The sequence below is a fragment of the Rhinopithecus roxellana genome, chromosome 10 (genome assembly GCF_007565055.1).
Source record: "Rhinopithecus roxellana isolate Shanxi Qingling chromosome 10, ASM756505v1, whole genome shotgun sequence".
Classification (NCBI taxonomy): Eukaryota; Metazoa; Chordata; class Mammalia; order Primates; family Cercopithecidae; genus Rhinopithecus; species Rhinopithecus roxellana.
Genome location: NC_044558.1, coordinates 81,692,084 through 81,719,144, shown reverse-complemented (window position 1 = coordinate 81,719,144; position 27,061 = coordinate 81,692,084). Strand labels below are relative to the sequence as shown.

Sequence of the window (27,061 nt, the reverse complement as noted above, 5' to 3'; positions counted from 1 at the left end):
TCCTGCCTCTTCCAGCTCCTGGTGGCTTTTGACTGTCCTTGGTGTTCCGTGGCTTGTGGCTGCGTCGCTCCTGTCTCTGCCTCCCTTGTTACATGGCTGTCTTCCCTCTGTGCCTCTGTGTCTGTTTTCTCTTCTTATACGGACTCTGGTCATTGGATTTAGGGCCCACTCTAATCCAGTATGACCTCACCCTAACTACATTTGCAAAGACCCTCTTTCCAAGTAAGGCTTCATTCTGAGGTTCTGGGTAGGATGTGCATTTTCAGGGGATGCTATTCAGCCCACTACACTTGGGAGTGGGGTGGGTGGAGAGAGGAGCGAGGGCTGAGCCTGGGTCTCTCCAACATTAAATGCCGTGAGAAGATGTCCCTAAAAAAGGAAAGACGAGGAGGAGGAAGAGTGGCTCAGGTGGTAGGAGAACAAACAGGTGAGTGTGACATCTTGGAAACGTATTTCCAGGAGGTAGGACTGGCCAACTGCACCAGATGCTGCTGATAGACTAGGTGAGAAGAGGATGGAGGATCGACCACAGCATTGCATATCATGGAGGCCACTGGTGACTGCAACAAGAAAGGATCAATGGAGTGTGGCCGTGGAAGCCTAAATGGAGCGAATCCAAGGTGTATACCCGAGGGAAGAGGAAGCATGATCCTTGCAGACTTCTGCATGAACGTTCATAAACAACATTGCTGGTAATAGCCCAATACTAGAAACAACTCAAATGCCCATGAAGTGAATGGATAAATAAGCTGTGGCTTATCCACACCACGGAATACTACTACTCAGCAAGGTAGAGGACTGAACCAGTTATCAGTGCATCCACGCAACAACATGGGCGACTCTCAGAATTGTCATGCTGAGCGAAAGAAGCCAGATACAGAGGAGTGCATATTGTATGATTCCATTCGTATAAAACCCTGGAAAATGCAAACGAATTTACGGTGGCAGAACGCAGATCCATGGTTAACTAGGGGTAGGGACAGGAGGAGAGGGATGGGAGGGGTGATGACACAGGGAAATGGGGCAGCTTTTGAGGTTGACGAATGAGTTCACTATCTTGATTGTGGTGGTGCTTTCACAGGCATACACATCTGTCAAAACTTTGCAGATTGTACCTTTAGTTATGGGCAGCTTATTATATACCAGTTAATGCTCAATAAAGCTATTAGAAAAATAGGCCAGGTGTGGTGGTTCATGCCTGTAATCCCAGCACTTTGGGAGGCTAAGACAGGAGGATTGCTTGAGCCCAGGAGTTTGAGGCCAGCCTAGACAACCTAACAAGACCCCTATTTTATCTGCAAAATAAAATAAAAAATATCCATGCCTGGTGGTGCGTGTCTGTAGTCTCAGCTACTCAGGAGGCTGAGATGGGAGGATCACTTGAGGCCAGGAGGTTGAGGCTGCAGTGAACTGTGATCACACCATTGCACTACAGCCTGGGTGGCAGTGAGACCCTGTCTCAAAAAAAAAAAAAAAGTAATTTTTACATGAAATCTCAGGAAAATATAACACAGGAAAATCTTCTCTTTATAATCATCAAGTAGGAACATGTTTTATTCTCACTTCTTAGCCTCAGCCTGATGGTTTGTAGACAGATTCTTGGATTAGTGATCTAAAGTGTAAATATTTTGTAACCTTAGCTTCTTTTATCAGGAAAAAGAAGCAAGTTGTGACAGCACCTGAATGAAGTATATCCTTTAAGACCCAAGCAACTCCCTGATTTAAAAAACACCTGTTACGGCCGGGCGCAGTGGCTCACGCCTGTAATCCCAGCACTTTGGGAGGCCGAGACGGGCAGATCACGAGGTCAGGAGATCGAGACCATCCTGGCTAACACGGTGAAACCCCGTCTCTACTAAAAATACAAAAAATTAGCCGGGCTTGGTGGCGGGCACCTGTAGTCTCAGCTACTCGGGAGGCTGAGGCAGGAGAATGGCGTAAACCCAGGAGGCAGAGCTTGCAGTGAGCTGAGATCTGGCCACTGCACTCCAGCCTGGGCGACAGAGCAAGACTCCGTCTCAAAAAAAAAAAAAAAAAAAAAAAAAAAAAAAAAAAACCTGTTACTTACTTTATACCTCTCACTTTTGTCTTTAGAAAAGGAAGATGTAGGCCAGGCACAGTGACTCATGCCTCTAATCTTAGCACTTTGGGAGGCCAAGGTGGGCAGATCATGAGGTCAGGAGATCGAGACCATCCTGGCTAACACGGTGAAACCCCATCTCTACTAAAAATACAAAAAAACAAAACAAAAAAAACCCCAAAAATTAGCCAGGCGTGGTGGTGGGTGCCTGTAGTCCCAGCTACTCAGGAGGCTGAGGCAGGAGAATGGCGTGAACCTGGAAGGCGGAGCTTACAGTGAGCTGAGATCGTGCCACTGCCCTCCAGCCTGGGCGACAGAGTGAGACTCCGTCTCAAAAAGAAAAAAAAAAGGGGGGGGAAACATATTTCTGGATCCCACACATCCTCAGATGCAGCATTATTTTTGGAAAAGCTTACAAAAAGTGGAATCCTTTTCTTGTTGTTTTAGATCCTTGTAGTCAACCCCTTGTTTGTGAATTTCAGGTAGTTATAGATAGATGGGTAATACTTTAAAATGTCAGAATGTGACAGAGTCAAGAACTTGCTCTCCTTGTTGCATTTCCAAAGGGGTTTTTGTTGATGGAGTTGTTTCTTGCATGTTTCCAGGTTGCAAAAGAAGAATGGTCTCAGACCCTTTGGATCAATCTAAATGTGCAGATTCTCCAGGAAGGAATTGAAGGTTTTCTCAGGGCTCTCAGAAAGCTACCTCGGTCAGTCCGTGGCTTATCAGTGGCCTACTACTTGGAAGCAAAAATGAAGGCATTCAAAGACTCAATTCCTTTGCTTCTTGACTTGAAACATGAGGCACTAAGAGACAGGTTTGTTTTGTCCTCTGTCCGCGGATGTGAAAGCGTGGGAGGAACTTTTAGTTAAAATTGTTTCCCTCAGTACATTATCTTTGCTCAGGTCTGTTGATGAAGCACAGATTTCAATAATGCTGCAGGGCTATACATAGGCATGACACGGTTCTATAATATTGTTTCTATGTAAAGTGTCTATAAAACTGTCAACCACAGGATTCTTTTAAAAAAGAAACATCCCAGCAGGTGCAAAGTGGCATTTGCAGTTGCTTTTCTTGAAGATTTAAAAAAGTATAATAAGTGGCCTCTATCAGCCCCATCCAGCAGACATGGAAAGGGATTCACATATGTAATTTACAGTTTTTTAGCTGCTACAGTAAAAGAGTAAAAACAGGTGAAATTAATTTTAATAGTATATTTCAATTAACTCAATATATCCCAAACATTATTTCAACATGTAATCAACATGAAGCATTTATTCATGGGATATTTTACATTCTTCTTAAAAAATATGTTGAAGCACAATGTGTATTTTACACCTATAGCCTATTTCAACCTGGGCTTGCCCCATTTCGAGTGCTCCGTAGCCACCTGTGGCTTGTGGCCGCCATACTGATGGGATAGCCAGCCCTGTGGGTGGGACAGAGAAGGCTCCTATGCATGGGTCTGTGTTTATTTGGTGATGGCGCCACACAGACATGAATTAGTAGGAGTTACAGTCCTAATTTGTGAGTTATGCTCCTGCTCATGTGTTTCTCTATTCCTCTGTCATGTTTTCCAAAGTATGGTCATCTAGTCATGCTGTGACATCAAATGACTTCATTTTCCTTAGTGAGAAAGTCATGCCTTCTTTGGTTCCCTTCCCATCCTTGAGTTCACATTGAGAAAGTCTCTCATAAGTGCTGGCTTGTCTTCAACACATGTTATTACACCTGTCTCTACCTCTCAACAAGGAGCAGGCAGCCCTCAGGCCCCAGTGACTTGGGGTCTCAGCCCTCTTTTCACTGTCTGCTGGCTTCCCTGTAGCACTCACCCTCACCTTTACCTTTGCAGACTTCAGTTTCCTCATCTGTAAAACTAGGTAGAAGTAGGCATTTTCTAAGCTAACGTTCCCAGTTTTATGATCCCATAACCCAGTGTTTCTCAAACTTTGGTCCTGTCTCATCATTTTTGTCAGATCTGAGTATCATCTATGCTATCATGGCTTTATATTTTTCTTCCTATCAGTTTCTTTTTTATGGAAATGAATGTTATTCTAAAAAGAAACTTACACCACCACTGTAAAGAGAAAACCAAAAACTCTTGCCAGAAATAGAAAGTAATTATATATATATATAAAACTAGCTCAAAACAGTTGCCTGTCTCTGAGCCAGAGGCCTTCGCTCTAAGGAAAGTGAATGACCCTGGGGAGGGGCTGAGGACACAGTGTAAGAATTAAAGAAAGAGGAAAGAAACACAAAAGGTGGCTCGCCAGTCAAAACAGGTTTATTTTAGAGAAAACAAACCTGAGAGGGGATTCTGGCCAAGTTAGGTCAGAGCCACACTCTCTTACAGACTGAGAGTTTTTAAGGATTTAGGGTAGGAGAGTTTATCAGAGGTTTGGACTGCTTCTGTGTCTCTTTGTTGTGCTTATCTGGGAGGGAGAGTTGTGTATCTATTCCCATGCATTTTTCTGCGGCTGCAAGCATACCCACCGAGTCTGCTTTTAGCTCCCCTATCTTAGTGCACCTGAAGGGAAAGGAATGTGCTTATTAAGGTCCACTGTTTTACTGGGGCCCATTGTATGAGGGTGAAGTTTGGCCGTTACCCAAGAGACTTCCTTCTCTCCTCCCTCTGTGCCCGAGCTGTCTTATCTGTGTTTTCCTGTCTGCTCTTTCTGGCAGCTTGTAGTTAGAAGAGAAATGATTTCCTTGAAATGCATGGGCTAGAAAGGGGAGCTGGACCTTAAAGTGGCAGTGTTTGTCCAAGATGAGGGTGCTCCTGCTCTGTCACACTGAAGCACAAAGAGGAGACTTTCCCTTCGATGTAATTTACTATAATTGAAAGGACTGGGTGGGAACTGGAGAGGGAATTACTCTCTCTCAGTGACTCACGGCTGTGTCGTGTTGAGTGTGGACCCTCTAACCCACCACCAGAGTTATGTCACAGGCTGGCCCCAGGTCCGCTCTGCCCACATGCAGTCCATCAATCGCCATGACATGGGTTTTGCAAAACAGAAAGATTTATTCGCAAGGCCGCCAAGCAAGGAGGCAGGCGAGCAGCCCTCACATCTGCCTCCCTGAAGATAAGGCTTAGGGATGTTTAGGGGTTAGGGGAGTGGGGTGGTTGAAGTCGAGGGGGAAGGTGGTTGGTGGTGGGAAAAAGGAAGTAACAGGTTCATTCTGAACAAGTGTAGCTGGGGTTCACAGCTTTCACAGGACATAGGCACAGAAAATGGGGGTGTCAGCGTGGCCTGAGGGTAGAGTTTTTGGCCTTCCAACATCAAAAGGCCACCTCTGGGACACTTGCACAGGCCCAGTTGCAAGGTCAGTGGTCTCAACCAGTTGGAACTGGACAGAGGAGTTGGCTCAACTTCCTGAAAAACAACCGAAGCGATCATCGCCATGGTGCCTGTGAATGTTATCCATGGTAGCTGGTGAAGGGTAAGTTTCAGCATTCAGTGATGAGGACTTCAGCTTCATGGGCAAAGGGGAAAAAAAATAAAAAGCAAGTGACCATAAGCCACAGAGCAGGCACTGATGACACTTACCCCTCAGTTTCAGTTCTGACACCCTCCTTCCTGTCAGTGCTGTGCTAGGCCAGGGGGTTCAGAGACCGATGAACCAGTCGGGCCTCTTTTCTGACCACTTCCATGGCCGTGTGTGTGTGTGTGTGTGTGTGTGTTTACAACAACACTCAGTGATTTGACACTTGCTGCTCACGTGCTGGGTCCATGGCGTTTTGCTGTCTAGCATCATGCTTAGCTCCCTTACTCACACCCATTCCATACACACAGAACCAAAACATGGGCAAATTCACAGGCCAGATGTAAACCTTAAAGGTAGGCCAGTCAAGTGTACAGTAGAGCTGCCTCTGTTGTGTCTGTGTGCACAGGAGTCTGCCCCGACTGTCCCGTCTGAACGGGCCCCTTCGTCCCTCCTCTGGCACGCTGTGGTTTTCTCATAGTACTCAAAACCCTATGTCATTATTTAGTTTATGTGTTTGTTTATTTTTTGTTGTATGTCTCCCCAAGTAAATGGCAGGTTCCCTGAAGCTAGGGGTGTTGCCCTTGGTAACTCTGTATCCCAGTCCACTGCCTGGCATGGAGTCAGCACTGAAATATTTATCAAATGCACGAGCACTCATAATTTACATGAGGCTCTCAAAAAGACTGAGTGATTCAACAGAGATTGAGGTCATTGGTTGAGAGACTATGACAGAAGCAGTTCCCAATAATTAAAAGTTGTATATTTTATGAGATGGCTGTCAAGACTAGTGTATATAGTGTTTTGCGATACATTGTTTTCAGGTTTAACTCTGGAGGCCACTGGGATTTTGGAGAACTTTGGGAATATATTTCCAGTGATGTCCTCATGTTTCAGAATTTCATTATAAGAAGTTTACAAAGTGAGATTTGTCCTGTGATTTAAATGGGAATAATCTAACTCCTCACTAAACTCAGTAAGCATAAAGATTTGAATGCTGATGTGCTTTCAGGCATTGGAAGGAACTTATGGAAAAAACGTCTGTCTTTTTTGAAATGACCGAAACGTTCACCCTGGAAAATATGTTTGCTATGGAACTGCACAAACACACGGATGTTCTCAATGAGATTGTCACAGCAGCAATCAAGGAGGTTGCCATTGAGAAGGTAAGACTTCAGTTAAAAACAGGCTGGAGAAAACAGAGTCTTCTTTTAATTCAAAAAGAAAATAGGGAGACCTCATCTCTACTAAAAGAAAAAAATTAGCTGGGTGTGGTGGCATGCCTTTAGTCCTAACTTCTTGGGAGGCTGAGGTGGGAGGATCACTTGAACCTAGAAGGTGGAGGCTGCAGTGACCTGTGATCGCACCATGGCACTCCAGCCTGGGTGACAGGGTGAGACATTTTCTGTCTCAAAGAAGAAAAACAAACAGAAAAGAGAAAACATATTTGCTTTAGTACCTGCTGTACTTCAGTAATAAAGAATTATATTAAATACAATTTCTGTTTTAATTAAATTTTTTATTGTTCCCAATTGTAGTTTCATTTTCCATTGTTTAAAAAAATTTTTCTTATTTTTTTATTTATTTATTTTGCCATTGATTTTTAAATAGAAGTAATAGATATTGATGGTAGAAAATTGAAAAAAATTCATAATCCCACCACTTGAAAATTATTAACTTTTTAGTGTATTTCTTTCCCTACTTCAAAATGCATGCACACACATATACATATGCATACACACATACTACTCACATATGTGCATATACGCCCATGCATTTGTGTGCACAAACATACACATACACAGGTACACACATACACATACCCCTACACATACATGCACATACATGTATACAGTCATGTGTCACCTAATGGTGGGGACACATTCTGAGAAATGTCTCCTGAGTTGATTCATGTTTGTGCAAACAAACCTAGCTGGGATGACTACTGCACACCTAGGCTGTTGGCTAGAGCCTATTGCTCTACACTGCAAGCCTGTACAGCAAGTGACTATATTGAGTACTGTCAGCCATTGTAACCTAGTAGTACGTGTGTATCTCAATATAGAGAAGGTACAGCCAAAATATGGTCTAATAATCCTATGGGACCACCATTGTATATGAGATTCATCACTGGCTGAAATGTCCTTATGCAGTGCATGACTGTACATAGTATACCACACATGTATATATACACATGTATATACATGTAGACACATATGCATGGAAACACACAAAATATACATACAGTGTGCACACAGCATACCTAACATATACACATAATGTATATACATGTGTACATATGCACCTAATGTACACACAGTGTACCTAATATATACATGTACACATAATGTACACTATGTATTCTTATACACACAATGTACACACAGTGTACCTAATATGCACACATACATATAATGTACACACATATACATATACATACAATGTACAATGTACCTAATATACACATGTACACACAATATACACACATGTATACATATACACACAGTGTACACAATATACCAAACGTATGCATAATATACATATAATGTACACACGTACATATGTATACACATATACATCTGTATTGATACAGATTTTTTTTTGAAACGGGGTCTCCCTGTGTTGCCAAGGCTGGTCATGAACTCTTGGGCTCAAGCAACCTGCTCACCTTGACTTCCTAAAGTGTTAGGATTACAGGCATGAGCTACCGCCCCCTGCCTCGATACAGATTGTTTTGAATATGGAATCATAAGAGACATATCACTTTGTAATTTGTTTTTTGTGACAGTAGAGTAAGCACAGGGGCAGGATCTCATAACTGTGCAGGCTTCGGGGGCAGACTGTGAGGTTTAGATCCTGTTTCTGGGGCTCAGTAGCTAAGCCTCATGTCTGAGTCTCAGTTGCCATCTCTGTAAAATGTGGGTGATAATAATCCCTACCAATATAATTTGAGGTATTTGCTTTGAAGACTGAATGAGATCATGTATGTGACATGCTTACCTGCCACATAGCAAATGCTTGATAGGTGACTATTATTACCATAACAGAATCCCAACTTTTCAGGAAACAGACCCAGGACTCCAATTGCGTTGTTAGCCAAAAGCAAGCTAAGGCAGGTGTTTTTGGGTTGGGGCTCGGTCTTTTCAGTTCATGTGCCTGAATCATTCTTTTTCTATTCCTGAACAGGCTGTGAAGGAAATCCTAGACACGTGGGAAAATATGAAATTCACTGTAGTCAAGTATTACAAAGGCACACAGGAGCGAGGCTACATCCTGGGTTCTGTTGACGAAATTATTCAGTCTCTTGATGACAACACTTTCAACCTGCAGAGCATCTCAGGAAGCAGATTTGTGGGGCCTTTTCTGCAAACTGTTCACAAATGGGAAAAAACGCTTTCTCTAATAGGAGAAGTCATTGAGGTGAGAGAAAAGATGAACAGAAGATGGATTAGAGCCAGTGCATAGCAGTAGCTTATATATAAGGATATTTTGTGCTTAGAACTTTTATATGAGGATATTTTGTGCTTAGAAACAAATGATCCTCTTTCATACTTTTTTGTCTTGATTTATGTTGAGGGCAAGAGTGCATGATCAAAGGAATTGATCTAAGTTTTTATTTTAGTGAATGATTTTCATTTCCAAGATTCTTAATTGCTTCTTTTTCGTATATCTCTGTTTTTCTTTGATACTGTCCTGTTCTTGTTGCAAGGATGCTTTTGCCTCCTTGATGACGCTGACAATTAGAAGCATTTATTTTACATTCCTTTTCAGATTTCTCTACACTTGTTTTTTAAATGCCTGTTGATTCTCTTTTATGGTGGTGGGTTTTCCTCTGTGTGATTTCGGTTTTTTTTTCTAGCTCATCTCACATGTATTTTTTTTTTTTCTTGTGTTTGCTTCACTTTGTCATCTGTTCTTGCAGCCTCTTTAACCTGGGGCCTGTCACACTGGGATGTAGTAAGGTCTTATAGTAGGTGGTTTGGGGCTTTCTTCCTTTTGGGCAACACTTGTCCAGACCTCTGGGAGCAACCCAGGCTCACTGCACCATTTTTGTGCAGTTGCCTTTTTTTCCTCCCCAGACCACAGGCAAGCACCTTGTTTTTGGCCACAATCCAAGCCTTGGGTGGGATGAAGCCAGGTCTGGTTCACTGGCCAAGTGTGTGATCAGGCCTCCCTCATGCCTGGGCTTCCTTGCCTTGCTTTTTTGTTCATTTGTTTGTTTTGTCTATGACTTTGTGTTAGCGGAAGCTCATATGTAGGATATAGCACGGTTTTTTAATTTGTGAGTTAAAAACATTTTTTTTTTGATGGAGTCTTGCTCTGTCGCCCAGGTGGGAGTGCAGTGGCGCCATCTCGGCTCACTGCAACCTCTGCCAGCTGGGTTCAAGTGGTTCTCCTGCCTCAGCCTCCAGAGTAGTTGGGATGACAGGCATGTGCTACTATGCCTGGCTAATTTTTGTATTTTTAGTAGAGATGGGGTTTCACAATGTTGGCCAGGCTGGTCTTGAAATCCTGACCTCAAGTGACCTGCCCACCTTGGGCTCCCAAAGTGTTGGGACTACAGGCATGAGCCACCATGTTCAGTCAAAAAAATTTTTTATTGAGGTGAAATTTACATAACATAAAACTAGCTATTGTAAAGTGCACAATTCAGTGACATTTTGTACATTCACAGTGTTGTGCAGCTACCACCTCTAGTTCCAGATTTTCGTCAAACCAAAAGAAAAGCCAGTACCCTTTAAGCAGTCGCTCCCTACCCATCTCCTCACCCCAGCATCTGGCAACCTCCAGTCTGTTTTCTGTGTCAATGGATTTGCCTATTTTGGGTATTTCATATAAGTGGAATGACACGATATATGATCCTTTACGTCTGACTTTTGTCACTTAGCATGATGTTTTCCAGGTTCATCCGTGTTTTAGCGTGTGTCAGTGCTTCCATCCTTTTTATGGCCCAATAATATTAAATCATGTGGATTGATCACATGTTGTTTTTCTGTTCATTGACTGATAGACATTTGGGTTGTTTTCACCCTTTGACTATTGTGAACAGCGCTGCCGTCAGCATTCATGTACAACTGCTTGAGTCCCTGTTTTCACTTCTTTTGAGTCAATACCTAGGAGTGGACTTGCTGGGCACATGGTACTTGGCTCACTTTTTGCATGACTTTGGCATGGCCTGTCCTTAGTTGTTGTGGGTCACAGGCTTCACCCCCTTCTCATAACTAGACGTTTTCCTACCTGTGCTGGGCTTCATGGAGAGCTTTCTTTTGCTTTAGAGCGTGGCCATTAGTTATGCTTTCCTCGTCATTCACATTCATTGGAGTGGAGGGGAGCTGGCCATGCAGGTGCTCACTCTGTCACCTTGCCTGGAAGGTCCTTCCACCTGGGTTGATTTGGGTCTGTCCTGTGTCAGGGTGGGGCTTTGCCATCCATTCCTGGAGGTATCTGATAACACCTGCTGACACTGACCTTTTGTACATTTACAGATTTGGATGTTGGTTCAGAGAAAATGGATGTATCTTGAAAGTATTTTTATTGGTGGAGATATAAGATCACAACTCCCGGAAGAGGCAAAAAAGTTTGACAACATCGATAGAGTATTTAAAAGGGCAAGTGACTCACTTGTATTTTAGTAATGAAAGAAGGGCAGTGTTTTGAGATGTTTGTACTTTTTTATTTGCACATTGTATTTTCTCCATTGGTAGCTTCTCTCTCATTTTTTAGAGACAGGGTTTTGCTCCGTTGCCCAGGCTGGAGTGCAGTGATGTGATCATGGCTCTCTGTAGCCTCAAACTCATGGGCTAAAGAGATCCTCCTACCTCAGCCTCCCAAACAGCTGAGACTACAGGCATGTGCTGCCATGCCCAGCTAATTAAAACATTTTTACAGGGATAGGATCTTGCTACGTTGTCCAGGCTGGTCTCAAACTCCTAGCCTCAAGTGACTCTCCCACATCAGCCTCCCAAAGCACTGGGATTACAGGCATGAGTCACCTTGCCCGGCCCACTAGTAGCTTCTGAATTTTTCCTGTCATTATTTATGACCCTAATCTGTCTAGTAAAAATTCCCATTTGATTTTTAGCTGCTGGCGTATGACACTGAATCTTTTTTACATTTATTATAAAAGCAATATTTGCTTGTTTAAAATATTTTGAAAACGTAGAACAGTGGAAAAATGTATCTCTCATGGTTCTGTCACTTTAACATGTCAACATATTCCTTTTATCTTTTTCCTATGTGTATACATTTAAAAAGCATAATTGTAATCATATTGTGTACAACTTTATGTCATAATTTTCTCTTAATATTATGAGAAACATTTCATATTAGGAAGTCATCTGAGGAAATATTTTCATGGCTCTCTATATTCCAGTGAGTGGGCTGACATTAGTTTAGTTGATTATTCTCTAGTAATTTGACATTTTGTTTGAACAGAGTTATTTGCTTTCATAAATAATGTGCAGGTTCTTGCCTAATGCTTTTTCCATAGTTAGAGTGAATATCTTAAGATAGATTGTTAGAAAGCAAATTGCCCGTGAAAGGGTGTGTGTATTTTAAAGTCATCTCCAGAAAGGGTTGGACTGGTCATCACAGTGGCTGGTCGTTAGTGTGGCTGGGATTTTAACCCAGCTCATTTGCTCTCAAAGCCTGGGTATTTTGCTACTTAGCTTTGCTGCTGTGTTCTTTAATTAGAGGTGGCCAGTTCATGTTTTGGTCTCTTTTATCCACTAGCGTTTATAATTGTTTCATACCCATTTGCATAAGCTCTTTTTTTAAACTTAAAAGAATTATACAACACATATCAGGCCGGGCACGGTGACTCACACCTGTAATCCCAGGACTTTGGGAGGCCGAGGTGGGCGATCACTTGAAGTCAGGAGTTCGAGACCAGCCTGGCCAATGTGGTGAAACCCCATCTCTTCTAAAAATACAGAAAAATTAGCCAAACGTGGTGGTGCATGCCTGTAATCCCAGCTACTCAGGAGGCTGAGGTGGGAGGATTGCTTGAACCCGGGAGGTGAAGGTTGCAGTGAGCTGAGATGTCGACACTGCACTCTAGCCTGGGTGACAGAGTGAGACTCTGCCTCAAAAAAAAAAAAAAAAAGGCCGGGCGCGGTGGCTCAAGCCTGTAATCCCAGCACTTTGGGAGGCCGAGGCGGGTGGATCACGAGGTCAGGAGATCGAGACCATCCTGGCTAACACAGTGAAACCCCGTCTCTACTAAAAAATACAAAAAACTAGCCGGGCGAGGTGGCGGGCGCCTGTAGTCCCAGCTACTCGGGAGGCTGAGGCAGGAGAATGGTGGGAACCCGGGAGGCGGAGCTTGCAGTGAGCTGAGATCCGGCCACTGCACTCCAGCCTGGGCGACAGAGCGAGACTCCGCCTCAAAAAAAAAAAAAAAAAAAGAAGAAGAAGAACATGACAAGTATCAATTCATTACAGAATGCTTTAGAAATTACAAAAAGCCAAGAAAAAAAAGAAAGGAAGAAAAAAGTACCTATCATCCCCTTGCCCAGGGTAACCATTTTCACAGTTGAGCATGTAGCTTTCCGGAATGTTTATTCCTGCACAAACATACAAATATATATAGATAAATAAATAACATTCGACAAAATAGGATCATTCTTTTTTTTTTTTTTTTTTTTTTAAAGAGACGAGGTCTTGCTTTGTGGCCCAGTGATCATAGCTCACTGCAGCTTCCAACTCCTGGGCTCCTATGATCCTCGCCTTGGCCTCCCAGGTAGCTGGGACTACAGGTGTGCACCACCACACCTAGCTAACTTAAAAAAAAAAAAAAGGTTTTTTTTTTTCTTTTTTTTAGTAGCGATGGAGTTTTGCTCTATCGCCCAGGCTGGTCTCAGACTCCTGGCCTCAAACGATCCTCCTGCCTTACTCTCCCAAAGCACTGGGTTTACAGGCATGAAACTAGAATCATTCTTACCAATATCATTGGCTATTTTCATTGAACAACTTGACGTATTTCAATAAATAAACATCGAAATTATCACTCACAGCAGATGACTGACCTGTTGCTGGACATTGAGGCTATTTCTTTCTTTTTCTGCTGTGGTGAAGAAGCTGCTGTGAATATTCTGTATATACAAATCGCTCACGGTGGAGTTGCCAGCTTCCTTTACTCAGCAAATGTTGATTGGGTTACTGGGTGTAAGCACTGCTGTAGGGTGGGGTGGAACCCATCAGTGAACAAAACAAAAAATCCTTTCCCCGTGCAGCTGGCCGCCTTATGGGATAACGAAAAGAAAAACCAGAAACCAGTTAGTTACATGTAGTATGTCAGAAGGTGCTAAGGATACGCATGTTTAAAAATGATAAACTGATCCCCTGAAAGCCGATGGCATTGGGCAGCTTGTCAGTTTGGTCTCTGCTGTGCCTGGGCTCTGGCGCGTGCCTGTTGGGGGTCAAAAACAGTGTGTCTGCTCTCCCTGCTCACCCTGCTTGATGGCTCTCCTCTGTCCTGGTCCAGATCATGGGCGAGACCTTAAAAGACCCCGTGATCAAGAGGTGCTGTGAAGCCCCAAACCGCCTCAGCGACCTACAGAATGTCAGCGAGGGCCTGGAGAAATGCCAGAAAAGCCTCAACGACTACTTAGATTCGAAGAGAAACGCTTTCCCGAGGTTCTTCTTCATTTCTGACGATGAGCTGCTCAGCATTCTGGGGAGCAGTGACCCACTCTGCGTCCAGGAGCACATGATCAAGGTTGGCCCTCTGGGTGGGCAGGGGCTCCCCGTGTAAGCCTTAGAACCGCCTTCGGTCCTCCCTGGTTCCCTTTGCCATGAGGTTCAACCCAAAAGGTTAAGACTGAAATGTTGTTAGAGTTGGGTTTTTGGTTTGTTTTCTGAGATAGGGTCTGGCTCTGTTGCCCAGGCTGGAGTGCAGTGGTGCAGTTCGTGGCTCACTGCAGCCTCGACGTCCCTGACTCTAGTGATCTGCCACCTCAGCTTCCTGAGTTGCTGGGACCACAAGTGCACACTACCATGCCTGGCTATTTTTTATATATTTTTTTGGAGAGATGGGGTCTCATTATGTTGCCCAGGCTGGTCCCTAACTCCTGAGCTCAAGCGATCCTCCCACCTCAGCCTCCCAAAGTGCTGGGATTGCAGGTGTGAACCACTGCACTCAGCCCTGGAGTTTTAATTTGAAGCGTAAGCCTGACGATATTCACTCAGTCTGAAATCACACCAGATTCAGCGCTTTTTCCACAGTCCAAAACCTTTCCTTTTATAAACTAAAAAAAATTAAAAATAAAAAATACAGAAATATATGAAGACTAATATATTAAACAGAGAGGCATTAGAGGATAGTGGTTTCACACATGGACTCTAGAACCAGACGGCTGGGGTTCAAATCTTTGCTCTATTCTGAGTTTCTGTGTGACCTTCGGCAAGTTACTTGATCTCCCTGGACATCAGTTTCCTCATCTGTGAACGGACATAACCCCAATAGTTACCTGTTTCGGTGGAGCTGCTATAAAGATGGAATGAGTTACTATTTATAAAGCACTTTGAACAGTGCCTGCTTTGCAATGTTGGCTAAACAACCCTCTCCACTACCCAGAATTGGCACGTGTTACCATTTAGTCATATTTGGTTTGTGTCTTTTTTTTGTAAAGTTGTACAGATTTGCAATACTCTTTGTCCCCATCCCCATTCATACTTCCTCTACTTTCTTTTTTTTTTTTTGAGATGGAGTCTCACTGTGTCACCCAGGCTGGAGTGCAGTGGCGCGATCTCAGCTCACTGCAACTTCCACCTCCTGGGTTCACGCCATTCTCCTGCCTCAGCCTCCCGAGTAGCTGGGACTACAGGCGCCCGCCACTGTCATGAATTTGTTATGATTCCTTCCAAACCATAATTTCATACTTTTTAAATAAATGTATATGTATCCATGAACCATTTCTGGAATGGCAGGAAACAACAGAGAAAACTGTGCCTTGTGATGGCGAACAGAGGCTGGCCAGACATGATCTTTGGCCTGCTAATCAAAGCTCTTTATCTAGCGTCAGCCCGGGCAGGGGCTCTGAGCCTCGGCACTACTGGCATTTGGGGCTGGATGATCTTTGCCGTGGGTGCTGTCCTGTGCATTACAGGATATTATGTAGCATCCCTGATCGCAACTTACTAGATGTCAGTAGCACCCCCTCCCTAGTTATGACAACCAGAAACATCTCCAGACATTGCCAATGTCCCCTGGTGGCAAAATCATCCCCGGTTGAGAATCAGTATTGCAGGGTAATTCCTCCATTCCAAATTAACAGAGCACTTAGGAACAAGTGTTTTCTTCCATACTTTCTGTTTAATTAATGCTGACTTCCTTCTTAATGTAAAATTCATGTTTTTGACTGCATGTTTTTCCTTTGAGAAATTCTCAAAGGATTCTGTTTCTTTTTTTTTTTTTTTTTTTTTTTTGAGATGGGGCCTTGCTTTGTTGCCCAGCCTGGAGTCAGTGGTGTGATCACAGCTCATTGCAGCCTCTACCTCCTGGGCTCAAGCGGTCCTCCTGCCTCAGCCTCCTAAAGTGGTGGGATTACAGCCATGAGCTATTGTGCCTGGCCTTCTGCTTCCACTTTTGTAAACAAGTATTTTACTGTTACAGAAAAATATAGTATCAGGAATACTTCATTTACTGTTTGCCTCTTTTGGAGACCTCTGATTTTATTCTTTAAAGTCTATTTGTTGCCTTCCTCTCCTCTCTGATTTGCGAGTGCCTTGTACTATATGGTGGGCCCTAAAGGACCCATTGTCCTAAATGTTATTCTAATTAATAACAATGATAATAATCAGCAAATGCCACGTGTTTAACAGTGTGCTGGCATTCAACTCACATGGTTTCATTTGATTCTCCCAAGCCCACCTTGGTAAGTGCCATGATTATGTTTATTCCAGGCAGAGAGAGGAGGAGCAACTCACCCATAGTTGCTCAACTGGATAGTGGGGAAGCTGGGATTCCACCACAGGCCTCTGTTCCCCAGCCTGGGGTGTTAATCACCCTTCTGCCTCCTCCACGTTCCACTGGCTCCTGTGTCCAGATATCTCCCCACTCCAGCAGGGTTAGGGACAGAGTCTGTCTTCTTTTTCTTTCTGTTTTCAATCCTCCACAGATCTTTGCACAGTGTAGAGTAAATGAAAGTCCCCAATAAGTGTCTTTCGGATGAGCACACAGGTGGGTGAACGACATCCATCTTGCCTGTGATCTCGGCTCAATGGTTGCCATTGCTTTCATTGTGGCAGCTCTGCTGGATGAAGCACTGCTGGCTGGTCTTTGATTCCAGAACTCAGTGCAGGTCTTACAGGGCCGCCTCTCCCTGTTTTGCAGATGTACGACAACATAGCATCGCTGAGGTTTAACGACGGCGATAGTGGAGAAAAACTGGTGTCCGCGATGATTTCAGCAGAAGGAGAAGTCATGGAGTTTCGGAAGATCGTGCGGGCCGAAGGGCGTGTGGAGGACTGGATGACGGCAGTTTTGAATGAAATGAGAAGAACTAATAGACTAATTACCAAAGAGGCTATTTTTAGATACTGTGAAGACAGAAGCAGGCAAGTCTGTGAATATGAACGTGCATTGCTCTATCCTATTCGTAGTCATAATGGATTAATTTTAAGGGCTTGGAGTAGATTGACTGACATTCCAAATGAGGTTTTATTATTTTGCAATAGGTAATTAGTGGACAGATAGATGTCTTTATTTTTATTTTTTTGGGACAGGGTCTTGCTCTGTCACCCAGGCTGGAGTAAAGTGGCACAATGGCTCACTGCAGCCTTGACCTCCTGGGTTCAAGAGATCCTCCCACCTCAGCCTTCAGTGTAGCTGGGACTACCAGGCATGGGAATTACCACGCCTGGCTAATTTTGTACTTTTTTGTAGAGAGGGAGTCTCACTGTGTTGCCCAGGCTGGTCTCAAACTCCTGGGCTCAAGTGATCCTCCCACCTTGGCCTCCCGAAGTGCTGGGATTACAGGTGTGAGCCACTGCACCCGGGCAAGCTAGCAGTCTTTAGTGTATGTGCTGCCGAAGCGAGCTGCCTTTTTTTTTCTTTAACGAGGAGAGAAAATTCAAAATAAATTCTGATAATACTATGAAGATGGGAAGAATCATGGTAAGATAGGGCAGTATTTTCTCAAAATTTAAATGAAATTCAAATGCACAAGCAAGACTCTGGGCAAGAAATCTGATGTTATCGTAAGAACGATTGTGAGAATCTGGAGGATTTATAGCCGGATGGGTACTGAATTTTACCTATGACATTGGAATTATTTTAAGCATGAAAGAAATAGATCCCAAAGTAAGAAACTGACCTGTCCTGAGATCTTGTCTGCTACATCTATGAGTCATTTCAGGATGCCTGTGATTTTTGGTAATTTTCCTACTCATCTCCTTACAGACATTGCTCCAAGAAAAGGGCCCTATCTCTATTACATACTCATCCCCTCTCCATTTGGTATGGGTATATCCATTTCTGTAATAAAAACAAAACAAAACAAAATGAAAAAAAAAAAAAAAGATAGCAGTCTTCAAATGATCACACCGGGCAGTACTCTGAAAGTGTGCCCCCTGGTGACAGCACAGGGCCCCTGCGATTGTTAGAAATGCTGATTCTTGGGTCTTAGCCTGCGCCTGTGCATCAGAACTCTGGGGGTGGGGCCTGAGGATTTGTGTTTTTGCAAGCTCCCAGGGGATTCCCAGCACCCTTAGCGTGTGACCCGCTGACTTAGTGAACCACCAGAAACGAGGTGTTTAGTAGGATTGTGTGTATGTAACGTTGTTTCTAAAATATTACTGAATTTCTACTGCATAGAAAGATTTTTGTGGCTAGAGAGGCTTCAGGATATCATGCTGAGCCCTGCCTGCTCCTAGCACCTGAGTGCAGTTCAACTAGAAATACAGAAAGCCTCTTTGGCTAACTTGTTCTGTTAGATTGAGGCAGGATCCCCCTTAAAGTTGGAGTATATTTGGCAGGGCCTTGATGCAGACATAAAATCTTTCTTGTTATTATGGGAACACCATCCTCTTGATTTTGTACACTGCCTTTTTGATTTTGCAAAATGCAAACATCTACTTAAAAAATTATCAGAGAACAGCATAATATTTATTTGATTATGATCCTGCTGTTTCCGAGGTACTGAGGCATATAAAAAATTTGTTAGCATCTTTATGTAGATATGTTCAGTGGTATGCTGGTAAACTGAATGTCTGGAAAAAAAGATTTTTAAAGCTTTGATTTAAAGTATTTGCCAATTTCCATGGTGCAAATATTCCTGCCATGGCTGATTTCAAAGCTCAATGAAATAACAGTAAGTGGTTTAACAACCAGCTTGCAAAATTCCTGAGTATTTGACAGTTAGTCTTGCGAGTTGATAGGAGGTGGCCCTAGCATTCATTTAACCAATATTTCTCCAACCCCTGCTCTGGGCTATTCACTATGCTAGATGCTATTTCAAAACCAGACTAGACAGAAATCTCTGCCTTCTGTATGTATTAATCGCTGAATGTTTTAAAGTCTCTTTCATGCTCAAAATACTATGAATTTTAAGTCAGCATCAGTTGATTTTATTTGCATGATAGCTACCACTTTGCTAGGGCATTGCTACGTTTGGCAGTTCTTAGTTGGTGGAAAAGAGTAAGGGAATTCAGCCTGATGGACTGAAAAAGATATTTTTCTCATCCCAATGCGCCTTTGAGCACATGAACTTGTTGCTTCCAACAGGGAGAATAGTTGACATGAGCATGTTGATTTATTTGAGCTGATACGTGTGGCATCACTGAGAAGTTAAGGCCAGCTGTATCTAGTCCCAGGAAACACCAGTGTCCTGGGATTTCTTAGCTTTGCCCTGGTCATTTAATCTTCTCTGATCCTGTGGCCTCAGCTGCCACCTCTCCCTGTTTCTGATTCTAGGTTTGTCATGTTCTTTGCAAGGCCCATCTTTGCTCGTCATTTCAGTGTCATCCTCTGGGTGTTCGTAATCTTTGTTGTCTCTCTCCTGATGTGTAGGAATCATGGATATAAGTAATCTTTAGGTTTTAGCTGCACTGCAGAATTTTAAAGAAGACAACAAAGGTCAATGTTCTTTTTATTGCTTTTCTTACTTATTTATTTATTTGTTTATTTATTTTTTGAGACAGAGTCGCGCTCTGTCACCCAGCCTGGAGTGCAATGGCGCGATCTCAGCTTACTGTAACCTCCGCCTCCCAGGTTCAAGCGATTCTTCTGCCTCAGACTCCCGAGTAGTTGGGATTACAGGCACCCACCACCACACCTGGCTAACTTTTGTATTTTTAGTACAGACAGAGTTTTGCCATGTTGTTCAGACTGGTCTTGAACTCCCAACCTCAGGTGATCCGCCAGTCTCGGCCTCCCAAAGTGCTGGGATTATAGGTGTGAGCCACCGCGCCCGGCCTCATACTCTTTTAAATTTATTTTGCCATTAACTGTAGGTCATCAAGATAATAACTGTAGTAACCCAAAGTCACTTTTCCAGTATTGGCATTGTATTAGTCCGTTTTCACACTGCTATACATAAATACCCAAGACTGGGTAATTTATAAAGAAAAAGGTTTAATTGACTCACAGTTACGCATGGCTGGGGAGGCCTCAGGAAACTTACAGTTGTGGCAGAAGGCAAAGGCAAAGCAAGTACCTTTTTCACATGGTGGCAAGAAAGAGAGAGAAGGAGGAACTAACAACCACTTATAAAACCATCAGATCTCATGAGAACTCACTCCGTATCATGAAAACAGCATGGGGGGAACCGCCCCCATGATCCAATCACCTCCCACCAGGTCCCTCCCTCAACACCTGGGGGTTATGGGGATTACAAGTGGAGTTGAGACTTGGGTGGGGACATGGAGCCCAACCATATCAGGCATTTATAGCTCTGAGTCCATTATTTTTTAAGTGCAGTTTAGAAAAAGAGCTTTGCCTAAATGTGTTTCAAGGCAATCACAAGCTATGTAAGTTAGTGCCTTGGTAGAGGAAATCCAAACATATGAAAAGAGGAGAAACCCCCGACTCAGCAGGATCTGTACATTAAGGGAGGATGAGATGTTTCGTTTCACCTTTCAGACTGGCAAAAATTCAAAAGCATGATACAACCTGGCCTGCAAACCTGGGCAGTGTGGTCAGAGATTATGAAATTCTTTGTTGGAATTTTAATTTTCTTTCTTGAGGCAGGGTCTTACTCTGTTGCCCTGGCCACAGTACAGCGATGTGAGCTCGGCTCACTGAAGCCCTGAGCTCCTGGGTTCAAGCAATCCTCCCACCTCAGCCTCCTGAATAGTGGGGACTATAGGCATGTGCCACCACATCTGGCTAATTTTTATATTTTTGGTAGAGACAAGGTTTTACTGTGTTGCCCAGGCTGGTCTCAAACTCCTGAGCTCAAGCAATCTGCCGCAGCTTGGCCTCTCATAATGCTAGGATTACAGGTATGAGCCACCATGCCCAGCCTGGAATTTTTTTTTACTTCTTACAATAAACCCCAAATACTAAGTAAGTTTGAAAACCTTAATCAAATATTTTATTTTATTTTATTTTATTTTATTTTATTTTATTTATTTTTTAGAGACAGGGCCTTGCTCTGTCACTCAGGTTGGAGTACAGTGCACAACTGTAGTTCGCTGCAGCCTCCAACTTCTGGGCTCCAGTGCCCCTGGAGTAGCTGGGACTACAGGCGTGCGTCATCATGCCTGGGTAGTTTTTAATTTATTTTTTGTAGAGACAGGGTTTTGCTATGTTGCCCAGGCTGGTCTTGAACTCCCGGCTTCAAGTGATCCTCCGCCTTGGCTTCCCAAAATGTTGGGATTATAGGTGTGAGCTACCATGACTGGCCCAAAACATTGAAAAAGTGATCTGGCAACTTTCTTTTCCTTTTCTTTTCTTTTCTTTCTTTCTTTCTTTTTTTTTTTTTTTTTTTTTTTTTTTTGAGATGGAGTCTCGCTCTGTCACCAGGTTGGAGTGCAGTGATGTGGTCTTGGCTCACTGCAACCTCCGCCTCCTAGGTTCAAGCGATTCTCCTGCCTCAGCCTCCTAAGTAGCTGGGATTACAGGCACGTGCCACCATGCCTAATTTTCGTATTTTTTTTAAAGTAGAGATGGGGTTTCACCATGTTGGCCAGGCTGGTCTTGAACTCCTGACCTTGTGATCCGCCTGCCTCGGCCTCCCAAAGTGCTGGGATTACAGGCGTGAGCCACCGCACCCAGCCATGATCTGGCATCTTTCTATGCAGTCAGGTACTTGCAACATTTTTTGTGGAGAGAGGCACCCTCGGCCTGGAATTTTACTACCTAGTCAGAGATAGGTAACATCTTACTCCTGTCTAAGTCTTACTCCTCTGACTTACTTAGGTAAACAAATGTAGGCACTTGCTTACCTGAAGCCTTTACTTTGCCCTCCCTATTCCAGATCAAAGAAATAAATTCCTGAAAGGACTGTTTTGGGTACCAGTCCCTGGATTGATCAGAGCCTCTTACACGTGTGCATTCTCTGCAGAGTCGACTGGATGCTCCTGTACCAAGGCGTGGTGGTGCTGGCTGCCAGCCAGGTGTGGTGGACCTGGGAGGTGGAAGACGTCTTCCACAAAGTGCAAAAAGGGGAGAAGCAGGCCATGAAGAACTACGGCAGGAAAATGCACCGACAGATCGATGAGTTGGTAACGCGCATCACCATGCCCCTGAGCAAAAACGACAGGAAAAAATACAACACTGTTCTCATCATTGACGTGCACGCCAGAGACATAGTTGATTCTTTCATAAGAGGCAGGTGAGCATTTTCCGGGGGGCACTGGCATTTCAAAAGGGACCCTTCGTGGTCCGCTGGTCTGTCTCAATGGATTCCACTTCCTCCTCCACCTTTCTTGCGGTCCAGCATCCTGGAGGCCCGAGAGTTTGAATGGGAAAGTCAGTTGCGGTTTTATTGGGACCGGGAGCCGGATGAGCTGAACATCCGCCAGTGCACGGGAACCTTTGGCTACGGATATGAGTACATGGGTCTGAACGGCAGGCTGGTCATCACGCCCCTCACCGACCGGATTTACCTGACGCTCACCCAGGTGACTGTCGGCCTGGCGCTTGTGGTTACCGCTTACCTTGGGGTGCGGCACTTTCTCTAAGCTTGAGGCGTGATGACTGCTGTGATTGAAATAGCAGGGGAGATTGTTGCTTTGAAATCTGGAAAAGCTTTTCCATTCGGGATGTGACCTGATTGTCACCATTTGGGATTGGGATGTAAGTGTGGCCATGCTTAGCCGCTGCTACACTGGCCCCTAGGTAATGGTGTGTCAGTGGGTATCAGTAGAGGCCAATGGGAAAATGCAGAAATGTCAAAGATGGTGACTGTTAGGGCAGGTGTGATGTGGTTTTGTACGTCTTGTGACAGCTTTTATTCCAGAATATATCTGTTCCAGTGAACAGCCTTGGATGGTAGGGATAGCGTCTTCCTCCAGGACAGAAGGTAAACTTGTTTGCTGTACAGGAAATGAAGGTAATACATCCATCCAGGCAGAGTTTGGGCAGGTTGGCAAGCAACCCCCAAGACTGTTTGTCAGATGCTTGCTAGTTTTCTTTTTTTCTTTTTATAAATTAGAGATGAGGTCTCGATATGTTGCCCAAGCTTGCCTTGAGCTCCTGGCCTCAAGTGATCCTCCCACCTTGGCCTCCCGAGTAGCTAGGACTATAGCACGCACCGCTGCAACTGGCTAGATTGGTGGTCTCTTAGGCTCACATTTTCTCAGCTGAGACTCACACCCACTGTGGGTGTGGCATGCACCTGGGCCCGTCTCCACATCACCCTATGGGATTTAGGGGGACGGGGATAAAGGGAATGAGTGAAAACAGGAAGCCCATGCTGCCTCCTGTGCTGTGATAAAGTCCTTTGTTTTTGAGAAAAAGAGTGTCATCTTATCTGTATTGGTTAGGGTTCTCTAGAGAAATAGGACCAGTAGGACATAGCTAGCTGTTTGTCTGTCTGTCTATCTGTCTGTCTGTCTGTCTGTCTCTCTGTCTATCGATCTGTCTCTGTCTGTCTGTCTATCTATCTATCTATCTATCTATCTATCTGTCTGTCTATCTATCTATCTATCTATCTATCTATCTATCTATCTATCTATCTATCTATCTTATCCATCCATCCATCCATCCATCCATCCATCCATCCATCCATCTATGTATCTATCTATCCATCCACCCATGTATCTATCTATCCATCCATCCTGTCTATCTGTCTATCTATCTATCTATCTATCTATCTATCTATCTATCTATCTATTATCTATTTTCTCTCTCTCTCTATCTCTACCCATCCATCATCCCTATCTATCATCTATTTTATCTATCATCTATTCTATCTCTCTCTCTCTCTGTCTCTACCATCCATCATCCCTATCTATCATCTATTTTATCTATCTATCCATCCATCCACCCATGTATCTGTCCGTCCATCCTATCTGTCTGTCTGTCTGTCTATCTATCTACTCTCTCTCTCTGTCTCTACCCATCCATCATCCCTATCTATCATCTGTTTTATCTATCATCTATTCCATCTATCTGTCTATCTATCTATCTATCTATCTATCTATCTATCTATCTATCTATCCGTCTATCCATCCATCCATCCATCCATCCATCCATCCATCCATCCATCCATCCATCCATCTATCCATCCATCTATCTGGATATTTAGGAAGAGATTTATTATGAGGCATTGACTCATGTGATGATAGGGTCTGATTACTCTCGCAATCTGCCATCTGCAAGCTGGAGAACCAGGAAAGCCAGTAGTGTTTGAAGTTCTACCAGTGAGAGAGCCAATAGTGTAGATGCCTGTCTGGGTCTGAAGGCCTGAGAACCTGAGGTGCCAAGGGTAGAAGCCCAGTGCCCTGGTTCAAGCAGTCAGGCAGCACCAATGTAACCTCCCTCCATCCTTCTGTTCTGTTCGGTCTTCAACGAATTAGAGGAGGCCCACCCACTTTGGGGAGGGTCATCTGCTTTTCTCTTCCTGAAACACACTCATGGACACTCCCAGAAATAATGTTTAGCCAGCTACCTGGGCATCTTGTGGCCCAGTCAAGTTGACACATGAAAGCAACCACCACATTTTTTCTCTATTCTGCACCTGTAGTCACAGCGATGAATTTGGAAATGACACCCACTTCCTTCTGTGCGCCAGAAAACATATGTTTTGCATTTGGCTTATAACAGGCACTGTCCATGTATCTGGGTGGGGCCCCTGCTGGCCCAGCAGGTACCGGCAAAACCGAGACCACCAAGGACCTGGCGAAAGCCTTGGGTTTGCTCTGCGTTGTCACCAACTGTGGCGAAGGCATGGATTACAAGGTAAGGCCTTGCTGTCACCTTTGGTACTGGCTCATTAGGTAGAGGGCTTAAAGCAGGACATGGCATCTCACTTCCTAGTCTTCTGTGAAGTGACATGACGTCAGCGGGAAGAAGCTAGGAGGAACCCTTCCACCACCACAGCCCCAGAACCCAAGTGTGTCTGCTTGAAGATCCTGCTTCGTTAGCAGGAAGTAGAGCAAGAGTCCCGGATTCACTAGCCTAGTAGCGTCAGGTAGATGATGTATGTGAGTAAAGCGGCCAGCAGACAATAGAGAGTGGTGGGATCTGTGGCTAACTGGAGAGCAAAACTCCATCTGAAGAGGGCGCCACTGTCCAACTCTGCTTCATAATCACCATTTGGGAAAGTGGACCCAGCATTGCTAGATTTTCCAACATTTCAAGAGAAGAGAAGAGAAGAGAAATGGAGTTTTACACAAAAATCTGGATTTGTAAAGTCCCAAGTAGGAGCCAGCCCATGAGGGGCCTTGGAAGTCCTGCCAGAAAAATCCACTAGTCAGGGGGCTGGTCGCCTGCTTCTCTGCCAATCGGCGATCTCATGGTTTGCTTTAATTTAGAAAATATATCCATAAATGCATTGCTTGCAGTTTTAAAGATGAAAATTGTCCTTGTCCTGACATGTCTTTCTTCCTAGGCCGTGGGGAAGATTTTCTCTGGCCTGGCCCAGTGCGGGGCTTGGGGCTGCTTTGATGAGTTTAATCGAATCGACGCTTCTGTGCTCTCCGTGATCTCCTCTCAGATCCAGACGATCCGAAATGCTCTGATCCATCAGTTAACCACGTTCCAGGTGAGACGCGTGAAGCCCCCGGGACCATGTCCCCAGGATGGAAGCTTGCCATACTACCTCTGAAACACCAGATGGTGGGCCGTTGTCACTCTATACCAGGCTTCCTATAGAAGATCTGTTGGCTTTTCCAGTTGAGATGATTGGGTTTCCAAAATTATCATTGTTGATGATAGAAGGCTTGTAACAGTCCAAGGACTTCACACTGACTCCAGACATAGAACTAACAGTTACGAATGGGGGTGGGGCAGAGTTCTCAAATAAGTGATGTGCAGGGCCCCCTAGAAGGGAAAAAATATTCTTGGCGACTTCCCAAGTTTGAGAAAACCTGACTTAGAAAGCGAATGTTCCATGCAATCACATTGTCACAGTGAATAAGAAATTTTGTCTTCGTAGCTTGTAAAGTTACGGCATCATAACAAGCAGGATTTGCAAGGTTATCAAAGTGAGAAGGCAAAGTTTTAAAACAATTGTTGAGAATTCATCAATTTCTCTCTGCTGAAGAATATGTTTGCAGACTTGAGTTTGAGAAGTCTGTGTTAAATTATACCAGATTAAGCTGGATCCAAATTTGGAGAAACATGATCTTATTATGTAGTCTAGGAGGCCCAGAAGGGGGTTCTCTGAAAACACAAGACCAGTGTGGGTGGGCCATTTCCCTGCACCAGGGCCTTCTGGGTCCCTTGCTGTCCTTCTGCTTCTGTCCTCCCCTCTCCATGCCCTGCACACTTGTCACTAAGCCACTTGCGCAGTCAAACCCTGCCCTGTGACACCACGTGCGTCCCCATCTGAGTGGAATTGTCCCTTCTTCCCTTTACTGGAAAACTCCTATCCATCCTTCAGAGCCCCATTGGGAAGTCCAGGATGAAAATTCAGCTTGAGCTGGTGGCCCTGGCATCCCACTTGCCTCCTCCTCAGCTCTCGGTGGGGCTCACTGTTAAGAGAGTGTGTCAACTGGAGACCGTTCAATATTTTCAGGATTCCAGTAAGGGGTCTGGATAGATTTCCTTTTGATGAGTTCTTTTGAGGGATTTTTGGGGCTGAGCTGACTGCTCCCGAGAGAGGGAATTAACTCATGTTCGTTTCCAGAAGCTGTGTTTCTCAGAGCCAGGAGGCAGCAGCTGTCTGCTCTTCCCCAGGGCCCATCTGGGCCTCTTGTGGGATACCGAGGAGGGGTGGGGATGGTCTCAGGGCGGACCTGTGAGTCGAGGCGGTGGCCTTGTTTTGGGGAAGGCTGGCTGTCTTCCAGGCTGCCCTCTTGTTGGTGATGCAGACTGTGCCTCCTAAAAATAAAAATTTCTGTCCTCTGCCTGGCTGGCGGACAATCAAAAAAAATAAAATGGAAAAC

At 44.3% G+C, this 27,061-nt stretch overlaps 1 protein-coding gene across 1 annotated transcript in view; it reads left to right on the top strand.

Moving 5' to 3' along the window:
* Positions 1-27,061, top strand: part of DNAH10 (dynein axonemal heavy chain 10) — a 184,638-nt gene that overhangs the window by 70,034 nt on the left and 87,543 nt on the right. The window contains 10 exon segments of the mRNA XM_030938911.1: positions 2,686-2,897; positions 6,576-6,729; positions 8,750-8,983; positions 11,050-11,172; positions 14,049-14,282; positions 16,899-17,122; positions 22,072-22,341; positions 22,447-22,630; positions 24,777-24,911; positions 25,564-25,716. Of these exon segments, the coding sequence (XP_030794771.1) occupies positions 2,686-2,897; positions 6,576-6,729; positions 8,750-8,983; positions 11,050-11,172; positions 14,049-14,282; positions 16,899-17,122; positions 22,072-22,341; positions 22,447-22,630; positions 24,777-24,911; positions 25,564-25,716 (1,923 nt within the window).